This window comes from Alexandromys fortis, unplaced genomic scaffold (genome assembly GCF_014885135.2).
Source record: "Alexandromys fortis isolate MF-2015 unplaced genomic scaffold, M_Fortis_MF-2015_v1.1 scaffold_27, whole genome shotgun sequence".
NCBI classification, from domain to species: Eukaryota; Metazoa; Chordata; class Mammalia; order Rodentia; family Cricetidae; genus Alexandromys; species Alexandromys fortis.
In genome coordinates, this window is record NW_026067952.1 from 15,186,580 (window position 1) to 15,211,648 (window position 25,069).

Sequence of the window (25,069 nt, forward strand, 5' to 3'; positions counted from 1 at the left end):
GAAAGACTAATAGTATTACATTAAAATTATATTTCAAAAGAAAGTTGTCTGCTCTTGGTGTCAATTATAGTGTAACCCCAGTGGCAATGGGGATGGGAAGTCTTGGCTCCTGGTCAGCCATTTGGTGGAAGTAAAGGACAATATCTATGACATAGATGCCTCTGGAGAAGGTGGGTGGATGAGCTGAAGCTGAGGGAGAAGGATGCTGCTTGGATTCCTCATTGCTCCCATTGCCTGCCCTGTGGCTCATCTCTTAATAGTTTCCAAGGGAGCACAAAGCTTGGAATGTACACATTGCTCTCACTTGGCAACCAGGAACTGGTGGCTGCAGCCACCACCAAGTCCTTCCTTTCACCCTGTGCCCTTATCTGGCATGGGTCCTTTTCCACCAAGATAAACACGGCATACCTGGTGGGGAGGCATCTCCCACCTGCTCCCTGTCACACAGGCAGACTGGGGCTCTTGCTAATGTAGGTAAGTCCACAGGAAGATCTGGGTGGACCAGGGAGGTGCAGAGAACTTCTAGTCTAGAGAATCTTCTCACTTGTTCTCCATGGGTGGAAGATGCAGGGGACGGGGTGAGTGGAACACAGTCAGGCCCTTGCAGGCTGGTGCGGGGAAACAGAGCTCAGCTCCGTTCTTTCAATGTGCTAATGCCTTTTCCACATCGACTGCTAAGACACAGACTTTCTAAGGCACAGATCACCATTAGCTGGGGATAGGAGGACAACAGACGCCGTGCCCTGACCATCTCAGCAGTCACCTGTAAGCACCAAAGCCACTTCCTTGGAATTCTGTAACGCTCACCCGAGGGTTCTCCGTAATGCTAGAAGTAGCTCTTACCTGGGTGAAACATTCCCAGTACCCCAGTCTTGAGTTGGGACATCTCTGAGATCTTTCATACTCTCCTCTCACTGGTCCCCAGCAAGTGTGAGCCCCAACTGCCCACAGAGGCTTGCTCAGGCACCTCCTTTAGCCCACCCCTCCTGAGAGGTACTGGAATCCGCTCCCAAATAAGCCACTCAGAACGTCTTTCCCCAACAGGATCTGAAGCCCAGGATGGCCTTGAACTCATTACCCTCTGCCTCTTCCTCTCAAATACTGGGATAATAGACACGTGCCCCCATACCTTCAGCATCAACTTTGGGAGAAGTCCTGCTAAGATAGCCCCTGGTGTATAAAAGAAAGGGGAGGTGTGTGGGCTGCAACTCACAATCAAGACTTGCAGTGCGGAACCAAAGGATAGGAGAGAACTGACTGCTCGTGAAGTAAGAGGCTGCATTAAGAACAAAAACAAAGACAAAAAAAAAAAAATAAACCAAGACAGCAGGGAAGAAAAAAAAACTTAACACATTAATAAAGCTGACCAAAAGTCTAGCCTGCCCTTTATTATCATCATGAGGCAGCAATTCTCACCTACCTCAGTGATAAAATTCTCCCCCTACTGGTGCCGATAGCTTTCTCTGCTGCATGCTAAAACCCCCCCCCCCCCACGCCCCGCCTTGGCATGCCGCCAACTTCTGGGGCAGTGTAGAGAGTAGTTAAGATGAGCAGGAGATGAGAGGGGCGGTGCTGCTTCTCTGGTCTCACAGGAGGAGCTTCACTTCACATCGCTGCCTTTGCACATTCTGGTCCCTTTCACAAGGAATTTTTTCTTTATTCTCCCATGAGAGCTCTGTGCAGTCGGTCATCACTTTCTCCAAGAAACCCATCCTGACCCTCCCATGCATGGACCACATGATTCCTGTGGCCTCCTGTGGGCCTCTGAGCACTTCCAAAATGGCAGTTTCACACTGTATTGCTTTTGTCTGTTTTGTTTTTTAAAAACCACTAGACAGCCGGACAGTGGTGGCGCACGCCTTTAATCCCAGCACTCGGGAGGCAGAGGCAGGCGGTTCTCTGTGAGTTCAAGGCCAGCCTGGTCTTACAAGAGCTAGTTCCAGGACAGGAACCAAAAAAGCTACGGAGAAACCCTGTCTCAAAAAATTAAAAAAAAAAAAAAGATAGAAAAAAACACTAGACAGCTCCATTAGGACCAGACAATGGCTTGTTCACCTAGGCACAAGAGCTGAGGGAAGTCAAGCTCTTATAGGCAGGAGAGCAGGGGGTGAAAGGACACTTGGAGGTGACATCAGAAAGGCGTAAGGTCTGTGGAGTAAGAGGGTGGCAGACCTAGAGTGGACTTCTCTTCTCCTGTGTGGTGGGAGTTCTGGGTGGTTTGGACTTAAGGAACGTGATCTTCCCTGAGTGGTAACACTCTTTGGTTGCAGGCTGAAAACAGCATAGCAGAAAAGGCTGGTGCCAGGTACGCAAGTGAAAAACAACAATGGCTTGCATCGTGGTACCAACCAAAATGGGGAAAGTGACTTTATTTGACTACCAATAAGTACTGAACTTGAAGAAACTCGGAGAAATAATAGGTGGTAAAAATCTTGACGGAGACAGACTAACAAGTGACTGACATTTGACTACTGGCTCACGGGCTCCAACAATGCTCTGATCTGGTTTGTCACTTGCAAAGGGAAGGTGGGTAATAGAATAGACCCCATGAATTTGTTAAAAGGGTGTGTAAAGGTTTTGCCACAGGATTTGGCATGCGATCTGCATGTACAAAAGCTATCCTAGAAGCCAACTTACCAGCTCCCAGGAGCATCTAAACCACTTACTGGCTGACTGTGACAGGGCTTCCAAATCTACAAAGTGCTAGAGTGCTGTCGTTAATACCAACTGCATACGAGATAATCTGGGGAGTTCAATAAATGCATCCAAGTTTAGCAAGTAGAATAAGGTGCCACCAGGCAAGCACTACAGGCACGCTAATAAATTACTATAAACACACACACACACACACACACACACACACACACACACCTAAACCAGATGGTTTAAATTCTTCCCCAGCTTAGTACACACTCCACTTCGCAGATGAGACGGCTGCTGTAGTTGGCAGCAAGGTGGCCTCTCTCCAGGAATGAACTGCCTGACACTTAGCGGTTGGCCTATTGTATGCGGAAGCAGAATCTGGCTTTGAGAAACCGAGTCCCCGCCCGCGTGCTCCCTGGCGGAACCTTCCAGCGAGGCGCCGACAGTTCCAGCCCGGAGCGTATACAAAGCTAGGAGCTATTTCCGGCGCAGGTTTCTGTGTTTCTGCGCAGGTGCGTACGGAGCACGGAGCCGAAAGCGAAGGGAGTTTCTACCCCAGCCATCGCCACTGCGCGCAGTCTGGCTCCTCCGAGGCGGAGCGGCTTGCGGCACTGCCAGCTCCTTTCCTTCCTTCCCCACAGAAGCCGCGAGCGTCCATGGCGGGCTTGGAGGTTCTCTTCGCTTCGGCCGCGCCGGCCATCAGCTGCCCGCAGGACGCGCTCATCTGCTTCCTGCACTGGGAAGTGGTGACAAACGGCTACTATGGCTTGGGCACCGGCGACCAGGTACGCTGCGGAGCCGGCCTGGGTGGAGGGGAGTCTGAAATCAGAGGTCCAGAGGCCTCGCCTGACCCTGCCGAGCTAGGGCCACGGGCTTCTGACGCCGCACTTTCGCGCGCCTGGAGCTGGTGCCAACAGCTGGTACAGCGTATGTGTAAACCCGAGAACGGAAAGGCGCCCCGGCACAGCCCAGCAGTCGCTCAGGCCTTGTTGTGTGGATCTGACACCGAGACAAGCTAATAGCTTCCTCAAAGTCCCCATCCGTCCAATTTCCACAAAGCATCATTATCATACAGTCATGGAGTGGAATACTCAATGCTACACACCTCACTCAAGACTCACACCGCCCCCCCATCTGGTTCCAAGCACAGGTGTAGTGAACTTTGACCTACTCAGCCATATTCTAGAACCCCCACTCAGCGATGGACCAACCACCATCTACTCACTACTCTTCTTCCCGTTCTTCCCTTAGCTGTCTCCACCAGAATTCCATCTACTCTCCTATCTCCAGATTCTGCCACTTAACTGGTGGGGCCTTGTTGACATCCACATACAGGCCCAGTATACATGATGGATTCTCTGTCCTGGCCGCCTCCTTTTCTCTGCCCCTTCCTCATGACCGCTATGTCTACCTGTATGGCAGGTTTTTGGGTGAACTGGCCCTAGTCCCTTTACTGCCCCCTAAATACTCATGCGCTCCGTCAGAGGAAGTATCCTCCCGGCCACAGTCCCACGTACACATCCTTGGGGACTCAGGGACTCCAGGCCCCTCTGTCTCTGTCTTGACAATCAAAATTCAGACCAGTTCTGGGAAGGAGGTCCTCTCACCCCCTGGATCTTACAGAGAGATTTTCATCTTCGTCTCATCTCTAACTGCATCAGTTCCCAAGCCCCTACGCATTTTTAACTTCTTTGATATATATGTTAGTACGCTTTCGCTCCTAACACAACTTTATGAACTCATACTTTGACACACTTTGAACCGTCTGAACATTTAACCAGGCGTGACCCTGCTGGAAGTTCCATCCTTGTCTGAACTAAGACCACTCTACCCCTTTCACGCTTTACAACCCATCAGAAGGAAGTAATACACAAAGATTTTTATTGATTTCTTTCCTCTCTCTGTTCCTTACCAAACCTCAAGTAGCTCCCCAGGACTAGAAGACGCAGAATCCAGACATCTCCCAGAAGGACAAGGAGCCTGGAGGCTGGGGGTTTTGGAAGGCATTGCTTGCTGGCCCTTTGTCTACCTGCATGCCCTTAGAGGGGACAGGGTTGTGGTGTGTTTGTTTCCTGTGTCCCATCTCCGAGTCCTTGCGGGGCTCAGGTCGCACTTGTCCACTCGCTGCAGATGGGTGTACTCGTGTTCAGAGTAGAAGTCAAAAGGATTTGGGAGTCATCTTTGCTGTTAATTTATCTAGTAGAGAATTTTATTTTCCAGCCGGGGCCAGCAAGCCAATAGTGCTTGCCTGACTCAGAGGGCATTTATATTGTCTCTCTAGCCGCCTCCTGCCACCCACCCTCCCTGGAGTGATAACAGGGAAACAAAGTCCTCAGAGTATGCACTGGACTGTGTGACACCAACTGGGCAGCTAAACGGAAAGCTATCTTATCCACTTTCTCTTGGGCTTTGTGTCTAGCACTGTAGAGCTGTGCATGTAATATTTGATTTGAAGACCAACAGATCCCTTGACTTGGAACAAAAATCTAACATTGGTTTGGCCTCCTTATTGAGGTCAGGACAAACAGCTCAGTAGCTGTGTGGGATGACTTAAGTGGTGGGGGCATGGAGATGGCCATAGACATAGAATTTGGCTTTCTATTGTGGGAGTCTGAAGATTATGAAGAAGGAGAAAATGACCTGTTTGTTTGTGTGATTTTGGTAGTTGGTTGGTTGGTTGCACTCTAGTCTGTTGGCACTGGGATGAGCTCAGCGACCATTAAAGGATGTTTCTAAAGTTCCCCTTAGCTTCTTAGGATTAGTCTGCTGGGGAAGCTCTCCAGCCTCCCTGCACTGCCCTGCACTGCCCTGCCCTTGAACAGGTCTCAGCTCCTCTCAGGCCGTTGAGTTCTCATCTGAGAGAGTTAAATTATACAAACACACATTGGTCACTTGCCAACCATCGCCTTCTGGGACACTTGATATTTATATCAAGGTGCCGAGGGCGGCCACACGAAGTGTTGGGCCTGTGCCACTGCTGTTTTTTGGGGAACACCAGTCTTACCACAGTGAGGCGTCAGCTTTACCTGACCCCAGCAGTTCTCTCTGGCTCTGGAATGAAGTTGTTGAGGTGGGGAGCAGAACAGGTTGTCTGTATGCCAAGAGCACATGCCAGTGGCACACATGTAGGAGGCAGGAGAAAGCCAAAGGCCTTGACAGAACATAGATAAGGTATGTCACTCCGGCTTCCAAAGTAACCCTTAAATCCACAGCACTGTAGGAGGCACCCAGTTTAGGCAAGAGAGTGGTTTCTCAGGGCGGTGGTTAGTTTCACTTTCATTTCCCCGCGGTCTCCCCTTGAGGCTTGCATGATTGTCACCTAGCCAAGTTTGACTGGGCCTCCTCTGCCAATGGATTTACAAGCACCAGGGGTGGCTTCCCATGTCCTTGTGTGTAAAATCCTTCACGTCTGGACCCTTTCTTTGTCAGTGTTCTCCATTTCTAGCCTCCTTCCCTTCCACATGTTCTCATGAACACAGCTTCTAGTCATGTTCTACGTTGGCAATGTAAATGTGTGGTTTTTAAGGTTTTTTTTTTCATAAATGATATTGGACCTTAAACCATTTTCCAATTCCTCCCACTCCCCCTGTAAATTCCCACTTCAGATAGCTCCCCCACATAGCCCTCCTTGTAAACCCCAATCCAGTTAATGCTTCCTGCTGGAATATTGCTTCTCTTGTTGACTTGATCTTATGTAGGTAACTATGTCAGTGTGAGCTCAGGAGTGCAGTGGCCATGTGTCCCGGAGGACAGTGATCCCTGGAGTTCCCCCGCGTCCTCTGGCTTCTACATTGTCTTTGCCAACACACATACATACACATATGGAGTTTTCTATAGAATGCTATGATTAGATCTAGAGTGTCCTTTCTAATAGCCATGTTATATCTGCTGTCAGTGCATTTTACATTTTACCTCTGCTTTGGCTGCTCAAGCCCAGACTGAGGTGAAGATCCCAGTTGCTTATCAGGTCCCATGTGTCTCCACAGGTTTCTTCTAGGAGGACATTTGAGTGTTGGCTTATAGGCTAACCTAATAGTACTAAATACAGCTAGATGGTATCCCAAAGGGCCTGTGTAAGTTTAAATCCCCATAAGTAGTGTCTAAAAGTCACTCATGCCCAGTCAAACTCACAGTCATAGGCTGATGGATGGGTATAACTAGATCTCCTTATTTCAGCCGTGCTTCTCCGATAGCTAGTAAATTTGAATAAAAGAAACTTTTATACTGTTAGCTGCTTTTTCTGTTGTTTGCTTTCCAAGTACCCCCTTATGTGCTGGTTATTAATAATTGCCATTTGTGGGTCCTTTTGGCTGCAGTATCTGTGACTGAAGAAAAGTTTTATGTTATGGTTGTCTCACAAGTGGCATTGTGTTTCTTATAGGGGTCCAGCTTAAGCCCTTTCTTCCCATCTGGAAATAATTGTGCTTATTTTTACTATAACTTGGAAACTAGTCTCATACTTCAATGTATAAAAGGGAATGTCCTAGTTGGTTGGGTTTTTGTTTTTGTTTTGTTAACACAAGCTAGAGTTATATGGGAAGGGGAATCTCAATTGAGAAAATGCCTCCATAATATAGGTAAGTCTGTAAGTAGGCCATTTTCTTAATTAGTGATTGACATAGGAGAGGCAGCCCAGCTCACTTTTTAGTTGGTTCTAGGGTACATAAGAAAGCAATCTGAGCAAGCCAGTAGGCAGTGTTCCTCCATAGCTTCTGCTTCGGTTCCTGCCCTGTCTTCCTTCTGTGATAGACTGTGATGTAGAAAACTAAATAAAATAATAAAGTAAATAAAAATAAACCCCAGTTGCTTTTGATCATGGTGTTTTATTGTAGCAATAAAAGTCATAATTTAGCTTAGACAGGGAAATCTTAGAATTATTAAAAAGGGAAAGCAAGGAGACCATCACAACGAATACACAGAAAGATACACCAGACTGGCAAAAACAAGCAAGTAGATAATAGCAATGCTGCAAACTGTGTGTAGCACCAGAAGCTCGCCTATTGCAAATTGAGCACATTAGTACACAGTTTGCATTTATCTTATAAAAGTTCATCCCCTGGCAAACCACATGTATGCCAGATGTGTACAACAGTGTATTCATAGCATCATTGTTTATAATGGAAAACGAAGTCAACTAGAAGCACTTCTAATGTCCATCAGACAGTGAATTAGTGGATCACAGCATATTCATTTAATGGAACGCTGTATAATTGTATATGTAGACCAGCTATAGAATACATCTACATGGATATCCTTCTTAAAACAACATTAAACAAACTGTGCAAGTGTTGGGTCAAGAAGATGACCCAGTCTGTGAAGTGCCTACCTTGTAAGCATGAGTTCCTGAGTCCTCATTCCTAGTACCCATATAAAAGCCAGGCACAGAGCTTAGCAGAGGAAGAGGCACATCCCTGGATCTCATTGACCAGCCTTGCTGAACCATTGAGTTCCAGGTTCAATGAGAGACTATACAGGTCTCAGAAAATAAAGGGGGAAAGCATTGAATTCCACAGCTTTTGAACACACACAAATTAGTGTATTTAGTGTATATGGGTGTTTCGTCTGCATGTGTGTTTTTCACCTTGTGCATGTCTGGTACCCACTAAGACAGAAGAAGATGCCAGATCCTTTGGGTCTGGAGTTACAGGTGTTTAAAGCTTCCATGTGGGTGCTGGGAATCAAACCAATTCTTCTGGAAGAACAGCCTGGCTGAACATCTCCAGCCCCTGATATAGTATATTTTTATAACTGCACATGTAGTGATGCAACGTGAAGGAAAAGTGAAAAATAATAATAAAAGTACAGAGTGTTGGTTACTCTTGAGGACAGGGACACCCCTAAGATACACAGGCTTTAGTGATAATGTTTAGTGGCTGATGACACTGAATTTCCTATGCTGGTGGTGACTACATAGGTGTCTGTTTTATAACTTTTAAATCTAGTTTGTGTGCTATGTGTGGAGTATATGTTTATGCTTTTTATCAGACGACTACAGTTGGTTGGCGAGTCTCTGTTAGGACCTTGCTTTTTGTGACTCTATTATAGATAACTCAGCTTCTGAACCGTGGGAAGTACTACTTTGAATTTCACACTGGTATTATTTTTGTCATGATGATAAATGATTATTAAGCCAAGACTGTAGTTATTTTAATTCTAATTTTTGGTGATTCTGGGAATTAGCACATGGTCCTCATACATGCTAGGCAAGCACTCTACTAATCTGTATCCTAGCCCAAGGCTGTAGATTGCTGACAGGTTCCTCCTGTGCTGTGTTGCCAAGGCCACCAGGTAGCTGAGTGAGAGTGCTGGTTCCCAGACCTCTGACTTTCTGTGCATCCTTGAGCACATATCTGTGATGTGAGGGACGGGATTAGGTTAAGAATAAGATGTCCTTTATAGTTCTGTGTTCTGAGGCCAAGATCTTTCTTTTCTCAACCCTTCTGTCTTCTCAGCCAGGTCCTAGTGATAAGAAGTCAGAACTCCTGCCAGCTACATGGAACAGCAATAAAGAACTGTATGTCCTCCGGTATGAGTCTAAGGATGGGGCCAAAAAACTCCTCCTGAAAGCTATCCCTGTGGAGAACGGCATGATCATCAATGTGCTGGTGAGTCCGCACCCCAGCCTGTCGATGGTGTGGGGCTGAATGCCTGTCTAGAAACTCACTCAGCAGTGCATTCGGAAATGTCCCCAAAGTTTAATCTAGTAATTCTCCTGAGGAGAGAAACCATAGTAGATGTAGAAAAGCTTTGTGTATTTATTGCCTGTATTATACAGGAAAGGAATATCCTGCCCACAGCAATGCTCACTCAGTGACAGCACAAGAGATGAAGGCTAGTGTAGTCTCAGCAGCTCCTTTAGTTTCTAAAGTAAGAAGCTTTTCTGCCTTGGGCCCTTTGCATTTCATGTTTCTTGCTCTGCAGACTCTCTCCCACATCACATCATACACATATGTGCCCTCCACCATTCCATCATTCCTTTAGTGCCTCTCTCTCCTTCTCTCTCCCTCTCCTTCCCTCTCTGTCTGTCTCTGTGCCTCTGCGTGTGTGTGTTCATGTTCATCTATTCAAACAGTTCAGTCCTGACTATCCACCTCCATCTGCCAGACAAGTCTAAATGATAGCTCTCATGCCTGTTTATTTTCCAGTTGATACACATAACATCTTGTATTTCTGTACTTATATATTCTCTTTTTTAATGCTGGTATTTTGCCCCTGAACTGTGAGCACCCTAAGGCAGATGACTTTCTTTCTGTTCCATTTTGTGGTGGTGGTTTGTATGTGCTCTTGAAAGTATCTGGCTGTATTATTTGTATTTGGCTTTTTCCACTCAGTATGTTTTGGAGATCTTTACATAACACAGATAGATAGACAACATTCTCTGTAGTGATGAGGTGAGCAGGCCTGCTTTTTGTCCCGCCCAGCTCCCGCATGGTTAGCTTTACACCCGGGCTATGGCCCGGCTCCCAGCTAGCTTTACCCGAAATAACAACACACAAACTGTATTCATTTAAACACTGCATGGCACATTAGTTTCAGCCTCTTATTGGCTAACTCTCACATCTTGATTAACCCATTTCTAATAATCTATGTAGCACCACGAAGTGGTGGCTTACCGGGAAAGATTCAGCATGTCTGACCTGGTGGCTGACTCCATGGCGTCTGCCCTGGAGAGGAAAGGCATGGCGTCTGGCTCACTTCCCTTCCTCCCAGCATTCTGTTCTGTTTACTCCGCCTACCTAATTTTCTGTCCTATCAAAGGGTCAAGGCAGTTTCTTTATTAATCAATTAAATCAACCCAAAACAGAAGACTCTCCCACATCAATTCTCTTTCAGTATTATATATTATTGATGAACTGGGTTCTTAGTTGCAAACAATTCCTTCAGATTAATTTAAGTGGCTTAACAGAACTGAGATAGCTTACTGAAGTAGGTTCTAAGCTAAGCTTCCAAAAGTAGCACCCCAACCCCTAGAAACCACTGTTGATTGCCCCTTTCCAGGCTTGGGTATTGATTGGTACTGTCAGTGTGGAGTGCCCCATGCTGTGACTCCTGCAGCCTGGTTGCTTCCCTCATGAGCAAGATGTCTACCCATAGCTGGGGCTGCTTTCCAGTGTTGCCCTAAGTTATGATTATGTATCCATTGGGTACCTCAATTCCTTGCCCACCTTCCCCTGTATACCAATGAACTGAGAACTGTACCCACATCTCTCATTTTCTGTTTTCACTTTTCTAGGAACATGGCACACAGCAGGTGGCAGACTTGACTCTGAACTTAGATGATTATATTGATGCAGAAGACCTGAGTGATTTCCACAGGTACTTCTAAAGGATGTCTTTTCCGTGAGAAAAGGCAGAGGGAGTCAGGAGCAAGAAATAAGGAATGGTATGGAAGTGCCCAGAGAACCAAGTCCTAGGCACAGTCAGTTCTCCATTCTCTTATTGTGTGTTTGTTTGTTTGTTTGAAGATAAGACTCACATAGAAAATATCCCATGAAGTAAGGTGATGCATTCAAGAGTCCACAGATGCTACAGTTGCTACAGACTTGGGTTAGGCCAACTCCAGCAAGTGCCTCCATGGGTAGAGACACTTTGTGATAGAGGCTCTTGTGCACAGGCATGACAGCCTGAGTTCTGACCCTGAATCCCACAGGTGGCAGGAGAGAGCTATGAGAGACTTGTTCTCTGATCTCTACACATGTGCCATGGCACGCACACACACACACACACACACACACACACACACACACACAAATATATTCTAAAAAGGAGGAGCTTCCTTAGAGAAAGTATGCTTAATCAAGTCTTCACTCCACTCCCACCTCTTTTTTTTTTTTTTAATAAACATTTTAGAGCCCATAGTTAGTTTCCACGTGCCCACTGTTCCCATCATCATCTGGTACCAGAGTATCTGTTATAAGCCCTGTACCTACACTGACACCTCACCCCCATGTTGGGGTTTACTCTCAGTGTTGTGCCTTATGGAGTTTGGGCATATGCGGTGTTGTAGTGTCATGGGGCACTGTTTGACACTGGAAACGTCCTTTGTGTTCTCCCTCTTCATGCCCCTCCCACACTGTCCCTGGGAAATGGTGATCCTGTTACTGTCTCCGTAGTTTTACCTCTTGCAGGATGTTGTGGCTGGAAAAGGAGCCCACACGAACTGTCTTCTGATGCGGCTGTGCTGCTTGCAATCCTGCTGGCAGTGACTCGAGAGAGTTTCCGCGGTCCCACACCCTTGTCAGCCTTTGGCAGTGCAATAGTGGTGTCAGCTTGTTTCAAGTGTAGCTCTTTGGAGATAGGATGTGGATCTTCTTTCTTAGGCTTATTTTTCCATGTAGCTGTTCTTTGGTGAGGCTGTTCAGATCAGTTTTTCTCAGTTTTGACTTAGTTGTTCATTCTCTTACTGAGTATTAAGAGTTTTGTTTAATTTGGGTGACGGTGCTTTATCTGGTAAATGTTCTCCACATATTTTCTCCAGCTTACGGTTTCTCATTCTGCTGACATCCTAAACTTTTAATGTTAAAAACTGTAAGCTACTTGAAAGACGGTTTACAAAAACACAGTGGATACCCATCTACCATTACCCAGATTAACCAACTCTTAACATTTTGCTGCTTTTGCTCAATAAGAAATTATGGCATTTTTTATTCTTGAACCATCTGAGGATTATTTATAGACTTTATGTAGTTTGATCCCTAAATACTGTAGCACGGAACAACAGAGAGAGTCTGGTGTGTGTGTGCATGTGTGTATATGTGTGTTTGTGTGTGTATGGTGTATGTTCATGTGAGCATGCAGGTGTGCATGTTCTATACTATGTGTTTGCAAGTCAGTGCAAGCCAGAGGACAGCCTCGGGTTTAAGCCGTCACTTGTGACAGGGTCTCTGTTGTTTTGCAGCTATGTGCACCAAGCTAGCTGGCCTACAGTTTCAGGGGCTCTTCTGCCTTTGCTTCGCCACAGGATCGCTAGGATTGTAGGTGTATGCTACTGTGTATGGGTTCTGGGGGTGTGAATTTGGGTCCTCACACTTGAGTGGCAAGTGCTTTACCTGTCCTTTCCTCAAGACCCCAACTCAAGTCATCTCCTTAGACTAGCAATCTCATAAGGATGTCATCTTCCTTAACTTTAAAACAATTATCACACATAGGAATGTAGCATTAGTATAATGTTTAATATGCACTCTGCATTCTGACTTCTACACCCATCCCAACAGTGTTCTTCAGAGCTGTTCTTTTAGGTTTTTTAACCACCTAAAAAGTGCCCGTTGCATTAATTTTTGTGTGTTTTTAATTCATTTTAATTAGCATAGTTCCTAGACTTTTATTTTTTTTCATTCTCTTGTTTTATTAAGACTTGAAATGTGTAGCGTGTGTGTGTCTGTGTGTATATTCCCCCTTGTTTTTGTGGTGCTGGGATCAAAGTCTTACTCATGTGCCGTGTTCCTGGTATTGCACAAAGGAAGAAATCATCTCATGAAAGCATAGGCTCTGAGAGCTGACTGTGATCACCTCTTCAACACTCGCCCCTTCTCTCCCGCTGCTTCCACCTGCATTGTGGTGCTCCTAGCCACCTCCTTCTATCTGATTCTCCTTTTAACAGGCATGAACACCGCCTCTTCTAGGTAGGAGTTTGTGCCCCTTGGTAAGCTTGCTGGCTAGCTAAGAAGTGGAACCCTGGTTTATCCCTCTTTGCCTTGGCTGTTCTGTGTCAGACAGCATAGTAGGCTGTCTTTGCCACTACCAAAATGAAATGGCATTTGTTCTTCCAGGGAATACTCTTCTGGGAAATTCTTTAAGGAGTTTTGCCTCAGGAGGTAGTAGTTCTTGAAATCAGGGCTCCTTTCTACAAGTGAAGCCCGTAAAGGATGATGCCTTCTCATATCACATCTGCGTAGGCGGAGAAACAAGAGTCTGTTGTGTTCTGTGTACTAAGTAGGAACACAATCGGTGTAAAGTTTAGTAGGCAACGGGCTCTCAGATCTTCTGACCTGTGGCAGCTGCTATGCCATTTGACTTTTTGTTTTTTTTTATAGTATTTTGGTTTCGTTTTTATGAGACAGGGTCTTATTCTGTAGTCCTGACTGGCCTGGGACTCACTTTGTAAACCAGGATGGCTTTAAACTCACAGAGATCCACTTGCCTTTGCCTTTTGAGTGCTGTGATTAAAGCTACAATGCTTGGCCCTCTGTTATCTTGGGGTGTGTGTGTGTGTGTGTGTGTGTGTGTGTGTGTGTGTGTGTGTGTCAGGATCTTGCTAAGTAGGCCAGGATGCCTCAGCCTTCCTGGCAATTTGTTCTCCATTTCTAGAATTTTATCATTTCAAATGTTTTATATAGAATTCATATGTAATCTTGAGTTTGCCTTTTCCATTCAGCATAATCTTGTGATCCATCTAAACTATGTGCACATTAACTGTTTGTTACTCTTGTTTACTGAGTATACTTTATGCTGTGCATACAATAATTGGTTTAACAACTCACTGAAAAAAGGACAAATTAAATGACTAGACTCTGTCCAGTTGGTGCAATTTTGGATAAGGACGCCATAGCATTTAAATACAGACTTGTGTGCAGTTAGTTGTGATTTTCATTTCTCTGTGGAAAATGCCCCAGAGTGCAATGATAAATTCATATATGGTTTAGTTTTGCCATGTCTACCATTTTACATCCACTACCGTTACCAGTGAGCCCACTTCTGTTCATGTGTCCTAGCATTTGATTTTGTATTCTTTATGCAGTGTGCAGTGATGTGCAGGGATCTCTCATTGGGACCATTAATTTCCATTTCTCTAATACTGAATGACATTTTGAGGTGTTTCATTTTGTTGGGGGCAGACTTCTTTGGAAATTTGTCATAGGAAAATAGTTTCATTGTTCACTTTTTAATCTTTATGATTTTCTTCTTTTCCCTTATTATAGTGCCCATAACTTCCACTGTTATGTTAAATGAGGGTTGCCAGAAAGCACTTCCTTGCCTTATTCGCACAGTTAGGAGATAAAGGATTCTAGTTCCACTGTTGATTGTAAGGAATATAGCAGATGCTTTTTACTAAACTGAGGATGGGTTCCTGTGTTCTTCGTTCTTTGTTAGTGCTGAGTTTTTATCTTGAGTGGATTTCTCATATTGTTTTGGGAAATGGTTTTGCTTTATCAGTTGGTTTGATTTTCTGATTTTTTTTTCTTATTTGTTGGACTGGTGGGCCATACTGATTTGTGTCTACTAAACCTTGCTTACCTAGAATAAATCCTGTTTGGTCAAATTGTATGGTTTTAATATATTTCGAACTCAATTTTAATATTTTGTTGAGTTTTTTATTTTGAATTGGTAAGGAAATTATTGAGTTTTTGCTTTCCTTAGTTTTGATATAGACTAGTGCCAGCTTCCTGAACTAACTGCGAAGAGTCCCACCTGTGTTTCTGAAAGTGACTGTAAAGTTTTGTAACTAGACTTCACTGTGTTTCTGTCTGGAGTCTCTGGAGGAGGCTTAAGTTTCAGTCCCTTTTCTGTTGCTATGATAAACCGCCATGACCAAGGCGACCTGTAGAAGGGTTGATTTGGGCTTGTGATTCCAGAGGGACAGGTGTCCATCATGGAGAGAGAGCATGGCAGCAAGCAGGAATCAGGATAAACTGAGAATGATGCATGGCTTTTGAAACCCACCCAAGTGACACACTTCCTCCTGCAGGGCAACACCTCCTCAATCTACCCAAACAGGGCTCCAACTGGGACCAAGTATTCAAACACCTGAGACTATGGGGGACATACACCTTCTAAGCCACTACAGTATGGGTCCCTACACTGTCTGGAAATGCTTGAGTTCCATAAGTTCAAAGACTTATTCTATTGTGGGTTCTAATGTGGTTCCATGTGACACTGCAGGCTCTCAGGTGTGCAGTTTGCTTTTTAAACCAGGGTGTGGCTCGTTTTTAAAATGCGAGTTTTAAGAAACACTAGAGTCCTGCCCACTTGCTGCTGCCTCATCTGGCCACCACACCTCAGCCATAGCTCAAGTTGCTTATTTCTCACAGGCAAGAGGGAACGGACACCTGGAAGGGACAGCCTTCCCAGGATCTGGCTGAACTGAGCCCAGGACCAGGAACCTGGTTCATCCTCCCACAGAGCCTTTGCCTTCCATGACACGTGATGAACACACAATGAAGCTGAGGGAAGGGTGGCATGGGGATAAGGAGCAGCCAGTCCAAGCCCTGTGCCCCTACCTTTACCTCTTTCTAATGGGGTGGTAAATGAGGAGGGGCAACTCAGATGCCTAAGAAGCTTAGGCCCAAATCTCGGAGACAGCGCCAGGCTGTTGCCCCCCTCACCCAGGTCCGCCGGACGGCCTGTTCCCACCATAGAAAACAGACCAAGCGCAAGGCCAAAAGTTCTCAGGGCCGCTGCCCCCGCCACCAGAATACTCTACACAAGAATCGCAGCCACCTGCAGGAACCTGACTCCTCGTCTCCTTCCTGTAGGACCTACAAGAACAGTGAGGAGCTTCGGTCTCGGATCAGATCTGGAATCATCACACCTATCCATGAGCAGTGGGAGAAGGCTCGCGCCAGCAGTCCCCACCGGGAGCTCCCACCTGCCATTGCCAGAGAGGTGGACCCACTCCGGATTCCTCCACACCACCCTCATTCTAGCCGCCAGCCTCTTTGGTGAGTACGGAGCCCCCAGTGGCCAGCCCAGGAGCCTATGGTAGGATCCCACTGTCCATCCCATCCTGCTGTTTGACCCCTCCCTGGCCTCCAAGTGTCTTCAGCAGAATTGTTGGAAGTCTTGCTCTGTGGAGGTAGATAACAAGCATTACTAGATCCATGCATTCTGGTGCTGCTGCTGCCCAGGTGAATCGGTTACTCTTTGAGTGGGGCTGAGTGAGACTTTTGGGGAGAATGCATAGGGACAGAAGTGCCATCCTGGAGGGAGGCAGCCCCAGTGTCTTCTCCATTTCACTGCCTCTCATTGTGTACCTTCACACTGACAGCTTCAGAAGATGACCAAAAGGCTGCTACGTGAATGAATCATCTTCAAGATCTTTGCAGAGTAGTTTAGCAGCAATAGTCCTAGAGACTATTATTCTGGTGGAGGGGACAAAGACGGGACTGTAGTCTATCTGAGACCACATGTCCTACAGTATAGTTGTATGCTTTTGGTTAGTTGACAATAGCTAATCAATTAAAATCTTATAATTAATAGTTAGCGAGTCAGTTTGGAGAACTCTGAGAGAATGGAGAACAAGAAGTACTTGGAAAGTCTAGGGACTGCTTATGCTGCAGCCTCCTTATTTCATGGAAGGAGACTGGCAGCTGCCCTCCCGAAGGTCCCCAGCCACTGGTAAAGAGGCAGAGGAAAGGTTGGGGTCCAGGTGTCTTCACTCCCACCCCAGTGCTCCAGCTGTGGTCTCAGGGAGTATGTTTGCAAGATCTAAGAATAAGTGCTGGGCAGTTTTCAAAATGAGTGCTTTTTAGATCTGAAGCAGTGACGCCCATCACTGAAGAGCTTTACACAGAGCTAGGAGCCTCTGCCCTTCACACATGACACAGACCCATGTTTCACTTGTCACTTCCCACACTTTGCCTGCCTCACTCCTGGGTTTATTTTCCTAAGTGTGGAGTGGCATGTCTGGAGCTTGTGGGGGATACTGGGTGCATCCACCCAAGAGTATAACTGGAGAGTCAGTCTTGTAGTGGGGATGCCAGGTGGATAGGGCGTGGCTCCTGAACTCTCCAAATTACATGTGATGCTCAGACTGGGGAACAGACTGGAGAATAGCAGAATTGGAAGTACCGCCGAATTTCCAGGCAGTGAATTAATTCACCACCGTTTGCCTGAGGTTGTACAGTCTGAAATCAAGGAAGTCTGGGAGGACACTGGCCTAGACAGAGTGCTCCAGGTTAGCACTGTGCTTCCAGCCTTTTCTCTACCTATTTGTACCCTAAACTTCAGTCTCTAGACACCTACAACTGAGAAAGAAGAACCTTCTTTACAGTGGGAAGATTCAGTGTCTCTAAGAGTGTAAGGCTGAGCCAGGTGTGGCCTGTAATTCCAGCACTTGGGAAACTAAGACAGAATTCAAATTCAACTCCAGCTGGTGCTACATAGTGACTGTCTCAAAATGCCACCACCACCAAAGTGTGGTTTTTGCTCCCTTTGTCTTAGCGGCACTTGAGATGGACATTGGCACAGTTATGGGAAAATATATAGCAGAGCACTGAAACTAAAACCGGTTTTCCAGCAAAGGACAAAAGTAGGGGCTTTCCCCACATGGAAATGGAATGTGCCAAAAAAGACCACAGAGAGACGAGACCTCAAAGGCCCCCATAAGCAGTTGATGGGTTTCTGGCTTCAGCTGCAGACTACACAGATATATTCAACTTTAAAGAGTATTTCCAACATTTCAAGAGCAGAACAGGAGAGCCTACCATCCAGGTAGACAGGCTGCTGGAGACCACACGTGTAATATGGAGCTTAGTGGTATTGGAAAACCTATAGAAACAAACGGACCTGGTTTGTTGGGTTTGTTTTAAGGTGGTGTCTCCCTGTACAATCAAGGCTGGTCTCAGACAGAGCTCAAGATTTTTCTGCTTCCTGGATGTTGGGATTATAGGAGTGCACCACCATATCCAGCTCAGCACCGATACTGGAGCCAGAATTTAAACCAACTGCATTGGTTGCCCTTTAAAATACAAATAAGACGATTTTCCCTCAAGACTTAGAACAAAATATTCAAACTGTTTGAGGTAAAGTTCAAAGTTACTGTACCTTAAAGAACCAAAAACCCTTAGCTCCCAGAAAGATAGTCAACAGATGTCCGTACCAAGAGTAGTACAGATACTGGGATTATCTGACTAAGACTTTAGAAGAGCCCTTGTAAAAATGCTATGGGGAATGAGGGAAGCCATCTTAAATGCAATGATAGGAAGTCTTAGCAAATAAAACAGAAGATACCAAGAAGGACTAAATGGAAATTTTAGAACTGAAAAATTGAACAAAGTTTACTAACAAGGTTTGCCTCATTGGATAGATTAGTAGTAGAATTAAATCTATTAAAGAGTTTGTTAACTTATAATCAAAGGAAATTACCCACCTTAAAAAAAAAAAACAAAGGAAAAGAAAAAGATGTTTTCTTTTACATGTATGAGCATTTTGGCTGCATGTGTGGGTGTGCACTACATGGGTGCAGTGCCTACAAAAGCTAAAAGAGGTCACTAGATCCCCTGGAACTGGGGTCTCACAGCAGATAGTTGTGAGCTGTCACTTGGGTACTGGGTACTGAACCCAAGTCCTCTGCAGGAGAAGCAAGTGCTCTTAATCACCGAGCCATCTCTCCAGCCCCAAAGATTTAAAAATGATATTTTCAGAACCTGTGGAGCAGTTATAGACCTAAGAAGATGACTGCGGGAGTCATAGGAGAGGAGAGATTGCAGTCAGAGGTATACTGCATAAAATGGTGACTGGAGGTTACTTGATTTGGCAAATTCTAAACAATGGGAACCCAATAAACTCAGTGCTTGGACACATAAACTGCTAAAATTTAAATACAGAGAAAAACATCTGAAAGCAACAAAAGAAAATGCATTGCTTGTGCAGAAATAAGAATGTGAGTGAGTGTTTCAGAAATTGTGGAGACCAGAAAATTAGATCCATATTTTAATATGGAGAAAGAATTATCAATCAGTAAGTCAAGCAAAAGATCTTGGAGAAAGCCTCACAGATAGAATAAATCAATGAGAGAACAGAATGTCAGGGTCTGAGTATAGGGTAGAATAGTGGTTCTCAACCTTCTAAGGTCACAACCCTTTAATACAGTTCCTCATGTTTAGTGACCCCAACCATAAAATTATTTTTGTTGTTACTTCATAACTGTAATTTTGCTACTGCTATGAATTATAATGCAAATATCTGTTTTTCCAATAGTCTCAGGCAGCCCCTGTGAAAGGAGCATTCAGCATCCCCACCCCTCTCGAAGGGATCACAACCCATAGGTTGAGACCACTGGGGTAGAGGAATTAGAGCATTCAGACAGTGGCAAAGACAAACTGATAATAATAGCCATGAAAGTCTGAGCACACGGGTTGTTGGGCAGGCCTTGCAGCTCCCTCCTTCATTCTGTTTCTTTCCTCCTCACCCTGGTCAGGAAAGGCAAACGGAGATGCTGGTTACTTAGGAACCTTTAATTGTGCTCTTTATTCATTCTCATTTTTGCTCCAGAGCTTTCTCAGAGAAGGAAGGACTTGATCCTTTGGAGGGAAAGGAGGAAATATTAGAGATGGCAGAGGTTTATGGATAATGGCCGTCCAGCAGGCTGTGGTGCGAAGGTCACAGTGGACAGTGGGACTAAAAGTATCCAAGGACCATGATGAGCAGGTCAGGAAGCTCATGAAGCTACACCATGCTCAGGCTCTCATGTCTCTATCTCGCCCCACCTGAGAAGCTTCTTTATTTTAGCTGTCAGGTTTTGGTTTTGAAGTAATATTTCATGTATAGTGGAAGTTCCTGAATCTTATGTAAAAATACAAGAACTTTGACAAAGTATAAATAAAATAGAATGTATCTGGGGTTATTATTTTATCTTGATTCAGACTCAGCTCTTCATTATTTTAACATTTTAAAGATTAATTAATTTTATGTATATGTGCCTATGTAAATTTATGTATAGTTCATGCATGCAGATGACCATAGAACCAGAAGAGGGTGTCAAATCCCCAGGAACTGGGGTTATAGGTGGTTGTGTATGTGGTTATTGAGGAGGGTGCTGGGAGCCAAGCAAAGTTTCCTGTAAGAGCAGTGTGTTCTAGCTGCTGAGCCATCTCTGCTGCCTTGGTTTTAACTTTTTATTCTTGATTTTATGTACTATGGGTATTTGGGCTGCATGTTTGCGTGCCATGTATATGCCTTGTGCCCATGAAGGTCAGACAAGGGCATCACATCTCCTGAAACTGTAGTGACAGATGGTTGTGAGCCATCATGTAGTTCTGGGAATTGAACCCAGGTCCTCTGAAAAAGCAGCCAGTGCTTTATCCACTGAACCATCCTCTCAGGCCCTCCCATCCACCCACCCAGTCTTAACTTTTGTTCAGCTTTTTTTCACATGATTTTCAGTTTAATATGATCAATGTTAATCACTGCTAAGTGCCACTTTGAAGTATTCCTTATGTTGTGGTCTTATGAAAGGTTCGGCTTTGTCTGGTGTTCAGTGTGCCCCCACTGGCATCAGCTTTAAGCTCCTGGGAGCCTAGGTGTTTGGCTGCTCTGGGAATTGTGGTAATTGTTCTTGTTTGTTTCAGGCGTGATCCCCTGAGCCCATTTGCTGTCGGGGGAGAAGATCTAGACCCCTTTGGGTGAGTATTTCTGGGGAGGCAGCAGCAATGTAACTTGCTTAGTGACTTACAGCCCGGCTCATCTAATTTTAGAGTTTTCGTCAGCCTCCCTTTGGAGTGAAGGAGGTAGCTGCCAAGTGGCTGAGGAATCATGCTACTTTCTGTTCTCTGCCATACATAGAGGGCATGGGAGGACCATTTCCATCCCCTCTACATAGAAGGATCTCAGCCCTTCCTGAATAAGAGTCATGAGAATTTACCAGATGAGGAATGAAGACCCACAGTGGGCCACAGTCTGTAGAGTGATAGTTCGGGGATATTTGGTGGTTACCTCTCTCTACAGAGGGAGTCTCTAAGCCCTGCTGTGTCCTCTGGTTCTCATCCCACATCCAGCAGACTCATTCTGCAGTCTCAGCTGTGCACTCTGCTCTCTGAGCAAGTCAGGTGACCTTTAACTCCTGCTGAAGAGTGACCCCACTTTGATCATCTCATTTTGATAGTAGGACTCACTCGGCTCTGCAGGGCTGCTCAGACAGTGCTTAGCATGGGCAGAGCATTAGCCTGTCCATCCCAGTTGGAGCGTATGAAGTCAGGTCCACGGTTGTTAGCAACTGTACTGACACCCTTAAGGAAATAGCAAAACCACAACATGAGCGGTCACGATGTCATTACTTCTAGGTTTAGAGTAATACTCTGCAGAGTCTGACAGTTCTGTATTGAACCTGGCCAATTCTAGCTCTAGTTCTTGACCAGTTGACCCCACTGGGTGTAAGACATGGCAGAGATCTCAACCCTGTGGGCTCAGGAAATCTTACAGAACTTCTTGCATCAGCAGCACACACTTTTGTGTTCTTGCTCACTTGTTTGATCTTGTGTCTGCCTGGACCACTACAGTAGCCACGGTCAATTTTTACTTCACTCTATGCCTGTCTCGCGTCTTCAAGGGCAGTAAGTCCCTGTTGCAGCTGCTTACCCAGCTTTATTTCTGTCTCAGGTGTCAGAGAGGTGGCATGATTGTGGATCCCCTGAGATCTGGCTTCCCAAGAGCACTTATTGACCCATCCTCGGGCCTCCCGAACCGGCTTCCCCCTGGTGCTGTGCCCCCAGGAGCTCGCTTTGACCCCTTTGGACCCATTGGGACCAGCCCGTCTGGGTAGGTATTCATTCAGGTATGCTGAAACATGGGATTTGATGGCAGCTCAGCTTGGCTTCGTTCAGCATTGCAGCCCAGGTATCTGACTCCAGGCACAATTACCACTGCTGCCTCCCTAGAGCCTTCCAGGAGTCCTCTCCTCACCTCCTCCCCTTGGTGTCTTAAAGTTATCATTGCTGTGATAACACACAATGAATGAAAGCAACGTGGGGTGTAAAGGGTTTATTCTGCTTACAGCTCCACATCAGTGTTCATCATCGACGGAACTCAAAGAGAGCAGGAACCTGGAGGCAGGAGCTGTTGCCAAGGCCATGGAGTTCTGGTTACTAGCTTATTGTCCTTGGCTTGCTCAGCTTTACAGAACCCAGGATGGTCCCACTCACAATGGGCTGGTCTCTCTCCCATCAATCACTAATTAAGAAAATGGCTGTACAGGCTTGTGGAGGCATTTTTTTCTCTCAATCAAGGTTCCCTCCTCTCAGATGACTATACCTTGTATCAAGTTGACATAAAACTAGCCAGCACACTTCGTGACCCACCAGGGAGGACTCAGAGGAAGAGGTGCTTGTGCCCATATTCCTTTTACAGATGAGAAGGGCAAGGTCCAGAGACTGGGCATTTGAGCCAAAGTAAGATTTAGACCCAGGCCATCTGGCCCTAGAGTTCATGGTCTTAAACTCCATGTCACTCTGTAGGCCTTCTCTATACTGGGCATGGTTCCTGTGCACTCAGCCCTCATCCCTCCAACTCACTAGACCCTCTTTCCATTGCAGACCTAATCCAGACCATCTCCCCCCACCGGGCTACGATGACATGTACCTGTGAAGGCCTCAAGAATGTAACCTCTCAGCCTCCCTTTCACTCTCCTGGAGCTGCCACCACTAGCCCCATCAGTGTCTGTGTTCTTGTGGGCTCAGGGCAGAGGATTCTGCCAATGTGTTTGCAGGCCCGCTGGGGTTGCATCCCCAGCCCTTGTCAAAGCCAAGGTACCTGCTGCAGCATCCCACCCAGCTGCAAATAGGTCTCAAGGAGAAATCAGTGTGTCTCTATCATCACCAGCTCCTCCCCACTTTTAAGGGAGACTCCGGCAACATAAACCCTCCACCCGATGCGGTCCCGGTCACAGCGCTATAAGAACAGAACGCATTTTGGATGTTATTATTAAGAACCAAATGTCAATACAGAATTCATGTTGCCGGTCTTCCACTTTCCTTTTTATGCTAATGCACAAACTCTTAAGAGTTTAATCCTTCATAGGACTAATTGACTCCTAGAAGTGCCCATTCTTCTCAAGCGCGCCCCCTTTTCCTAAGTTACTCTTGCTCCTAACATCACTAAGATAAGCCTCACTCGGACTTTATGCCTAGTAGTGTGACTGGAACCCCATGAACCACAAGGATGATTTCACCAAAGCAGGCACACTAGAAAACCTGCCATCACCTTCAAGGACAATCCCTTTCCAGTTGCTCCTGTCTGTGCAGCCCTGTTGGCTGTCTCCCTGGGCTGCTGCATCCAGTAAGTAGAGGAATAAACAGAACAGACCTGTAGGCTAATCTCATTTTCTCCCCATAGTGACCCTAAAGAATTCCTTTCTCTTAGAGCCTAGTGAAAGCAGAGGCTCCTTAGCTGAGGCTTTATGATGCATCTTTATGTGCCCAGGAATAGCCCTAAGGACTAAGTGGGAATAAGGAAGGATGTCTAACTGTGCTGCTTGTCCTCTTGGGGCTGACGAGAGAACAGGAACATGGGTGCAGCCAAGTGTGGTATTACACTTCAGAAAGGAAAAGGACTCCCAAGCTCTGGAAGCCTGTGTCCAGGCCTGCCCAGTCTGTAGAATTCTCTGGATCCCTTGATGCCTCAGCTGACAGGCATTGGCAGTGCTCAACCCTGTGCTTTAGTGATGGAAGGAACCAGGCCAGGAGACACCAAATCAAGATATCCCACAGCCGGCGTTCAACCATGTGGCTCTTCAACATCTCAGCTCCTTGCATTTCTTCCCCCAAATTAGGATTTACCCTTTTTGCCTGTATGGGGCAAGAAGCAACTGTAGCTTTTCTGGAGTATATTCTAGGAGGGCGTCCTATGTGCCCAGCCCAAAAATGGGTAGGTAAACTGAGCTAACAGGACCCTGGCCAGTCTCAGCAGGAGGCTAGGCCTCAGAGCCAAGCTAGCATGAGTAAGCTCCCTAACTCTTGAAGAAGGTCACATGGGTCAGGCACTGACAAAAGTCAGGGAGTTAAGGTGCTGACCACCTTGAAGCTCTAGAACATCTGTGATCTGTGGAGGTAAAGACGACCATTCATTGTGTATCACCTCATCCTTGAGTGCCGGCAGAGGGAATGTTCGGGTTTGGTTTTAGAATTGAATCACACCTGCTCAAGAGCTTGGGGTACTTTGCTCATTAAAGCATCCCTTCTTATTCAAGGGCGCATTTGAAGGAACAGCTGTCTGAATTCTTAAGATAGGTTGGAAAGGGTAGATAACTCTGGGCCCTGATTTGAGGAAAGGTAAAATGGAAACATTCTTCAATTAGGCTTTTTAATAACAAAGATGAAAAATAAAAAAGATAGATGTACCTTAGTTCTATTTTCTGGAAACACAAGTTATGGTGGTTCTGTAGAAAGGACTGTTTTTATTGTTACTGTTTTTACCTGTGGTCTTCCTTATAATATCCTTGAGAAACGCAGTATCACAGATGCAGGTAAGCTGTTGGTGCTTGTTTGGGTCTCTGTCACTTCTCTGCTTCCAACTGAGTTGCCAACAGCAAGAGTTGGAATATTTCAAGCATATGTCCTATAGAACCTCCAAATCAGAGGCTTCACAATAAACAGATAACACTTTGTAATCTGGTTTTTTTTATTAACAACTTTATTAAGAGAATTTACATACTCAGGAAATTCACCCTCTTAAAGTACACAACTCAGTGAGTTGTAGGGTATTCACAGTTCTGCAT

General features: G+C 45.7%; 1 protein-coding gene across 1 annotated transcript; it reads left to right on the forward strand.

Annotated features, from left to right (window-relative positions):
• Positions 1-3,127: 3,127 nt before the first annotated feature.
• Psmf1 (proteasome inhibitor subunit 1) lies at positions 3,128-24,961 on the forward strand. The gene is made up of 7 exons (XM_050151103.1): positions 3,128-3,428; positions 9,096-9,248; positions 10,877-10,959; positions 16,116-16,301; positions 20,931-20,984; positions 21,958-22,116; positions 22,890-24,961. Exons 1-7 carry the CDS (start codon positions 3,300-3,302, stop codon positions 22,939-22,941), a joined length of 816 nt encoding a protein of 271 aa, XP_050007060.1. The 5' UTR covers positions 3,128-3,299; the 3' UTR covers positions 22,942-24,961.
• Positions 24,962-25,069: the final 108 nt, after the last annotated feature.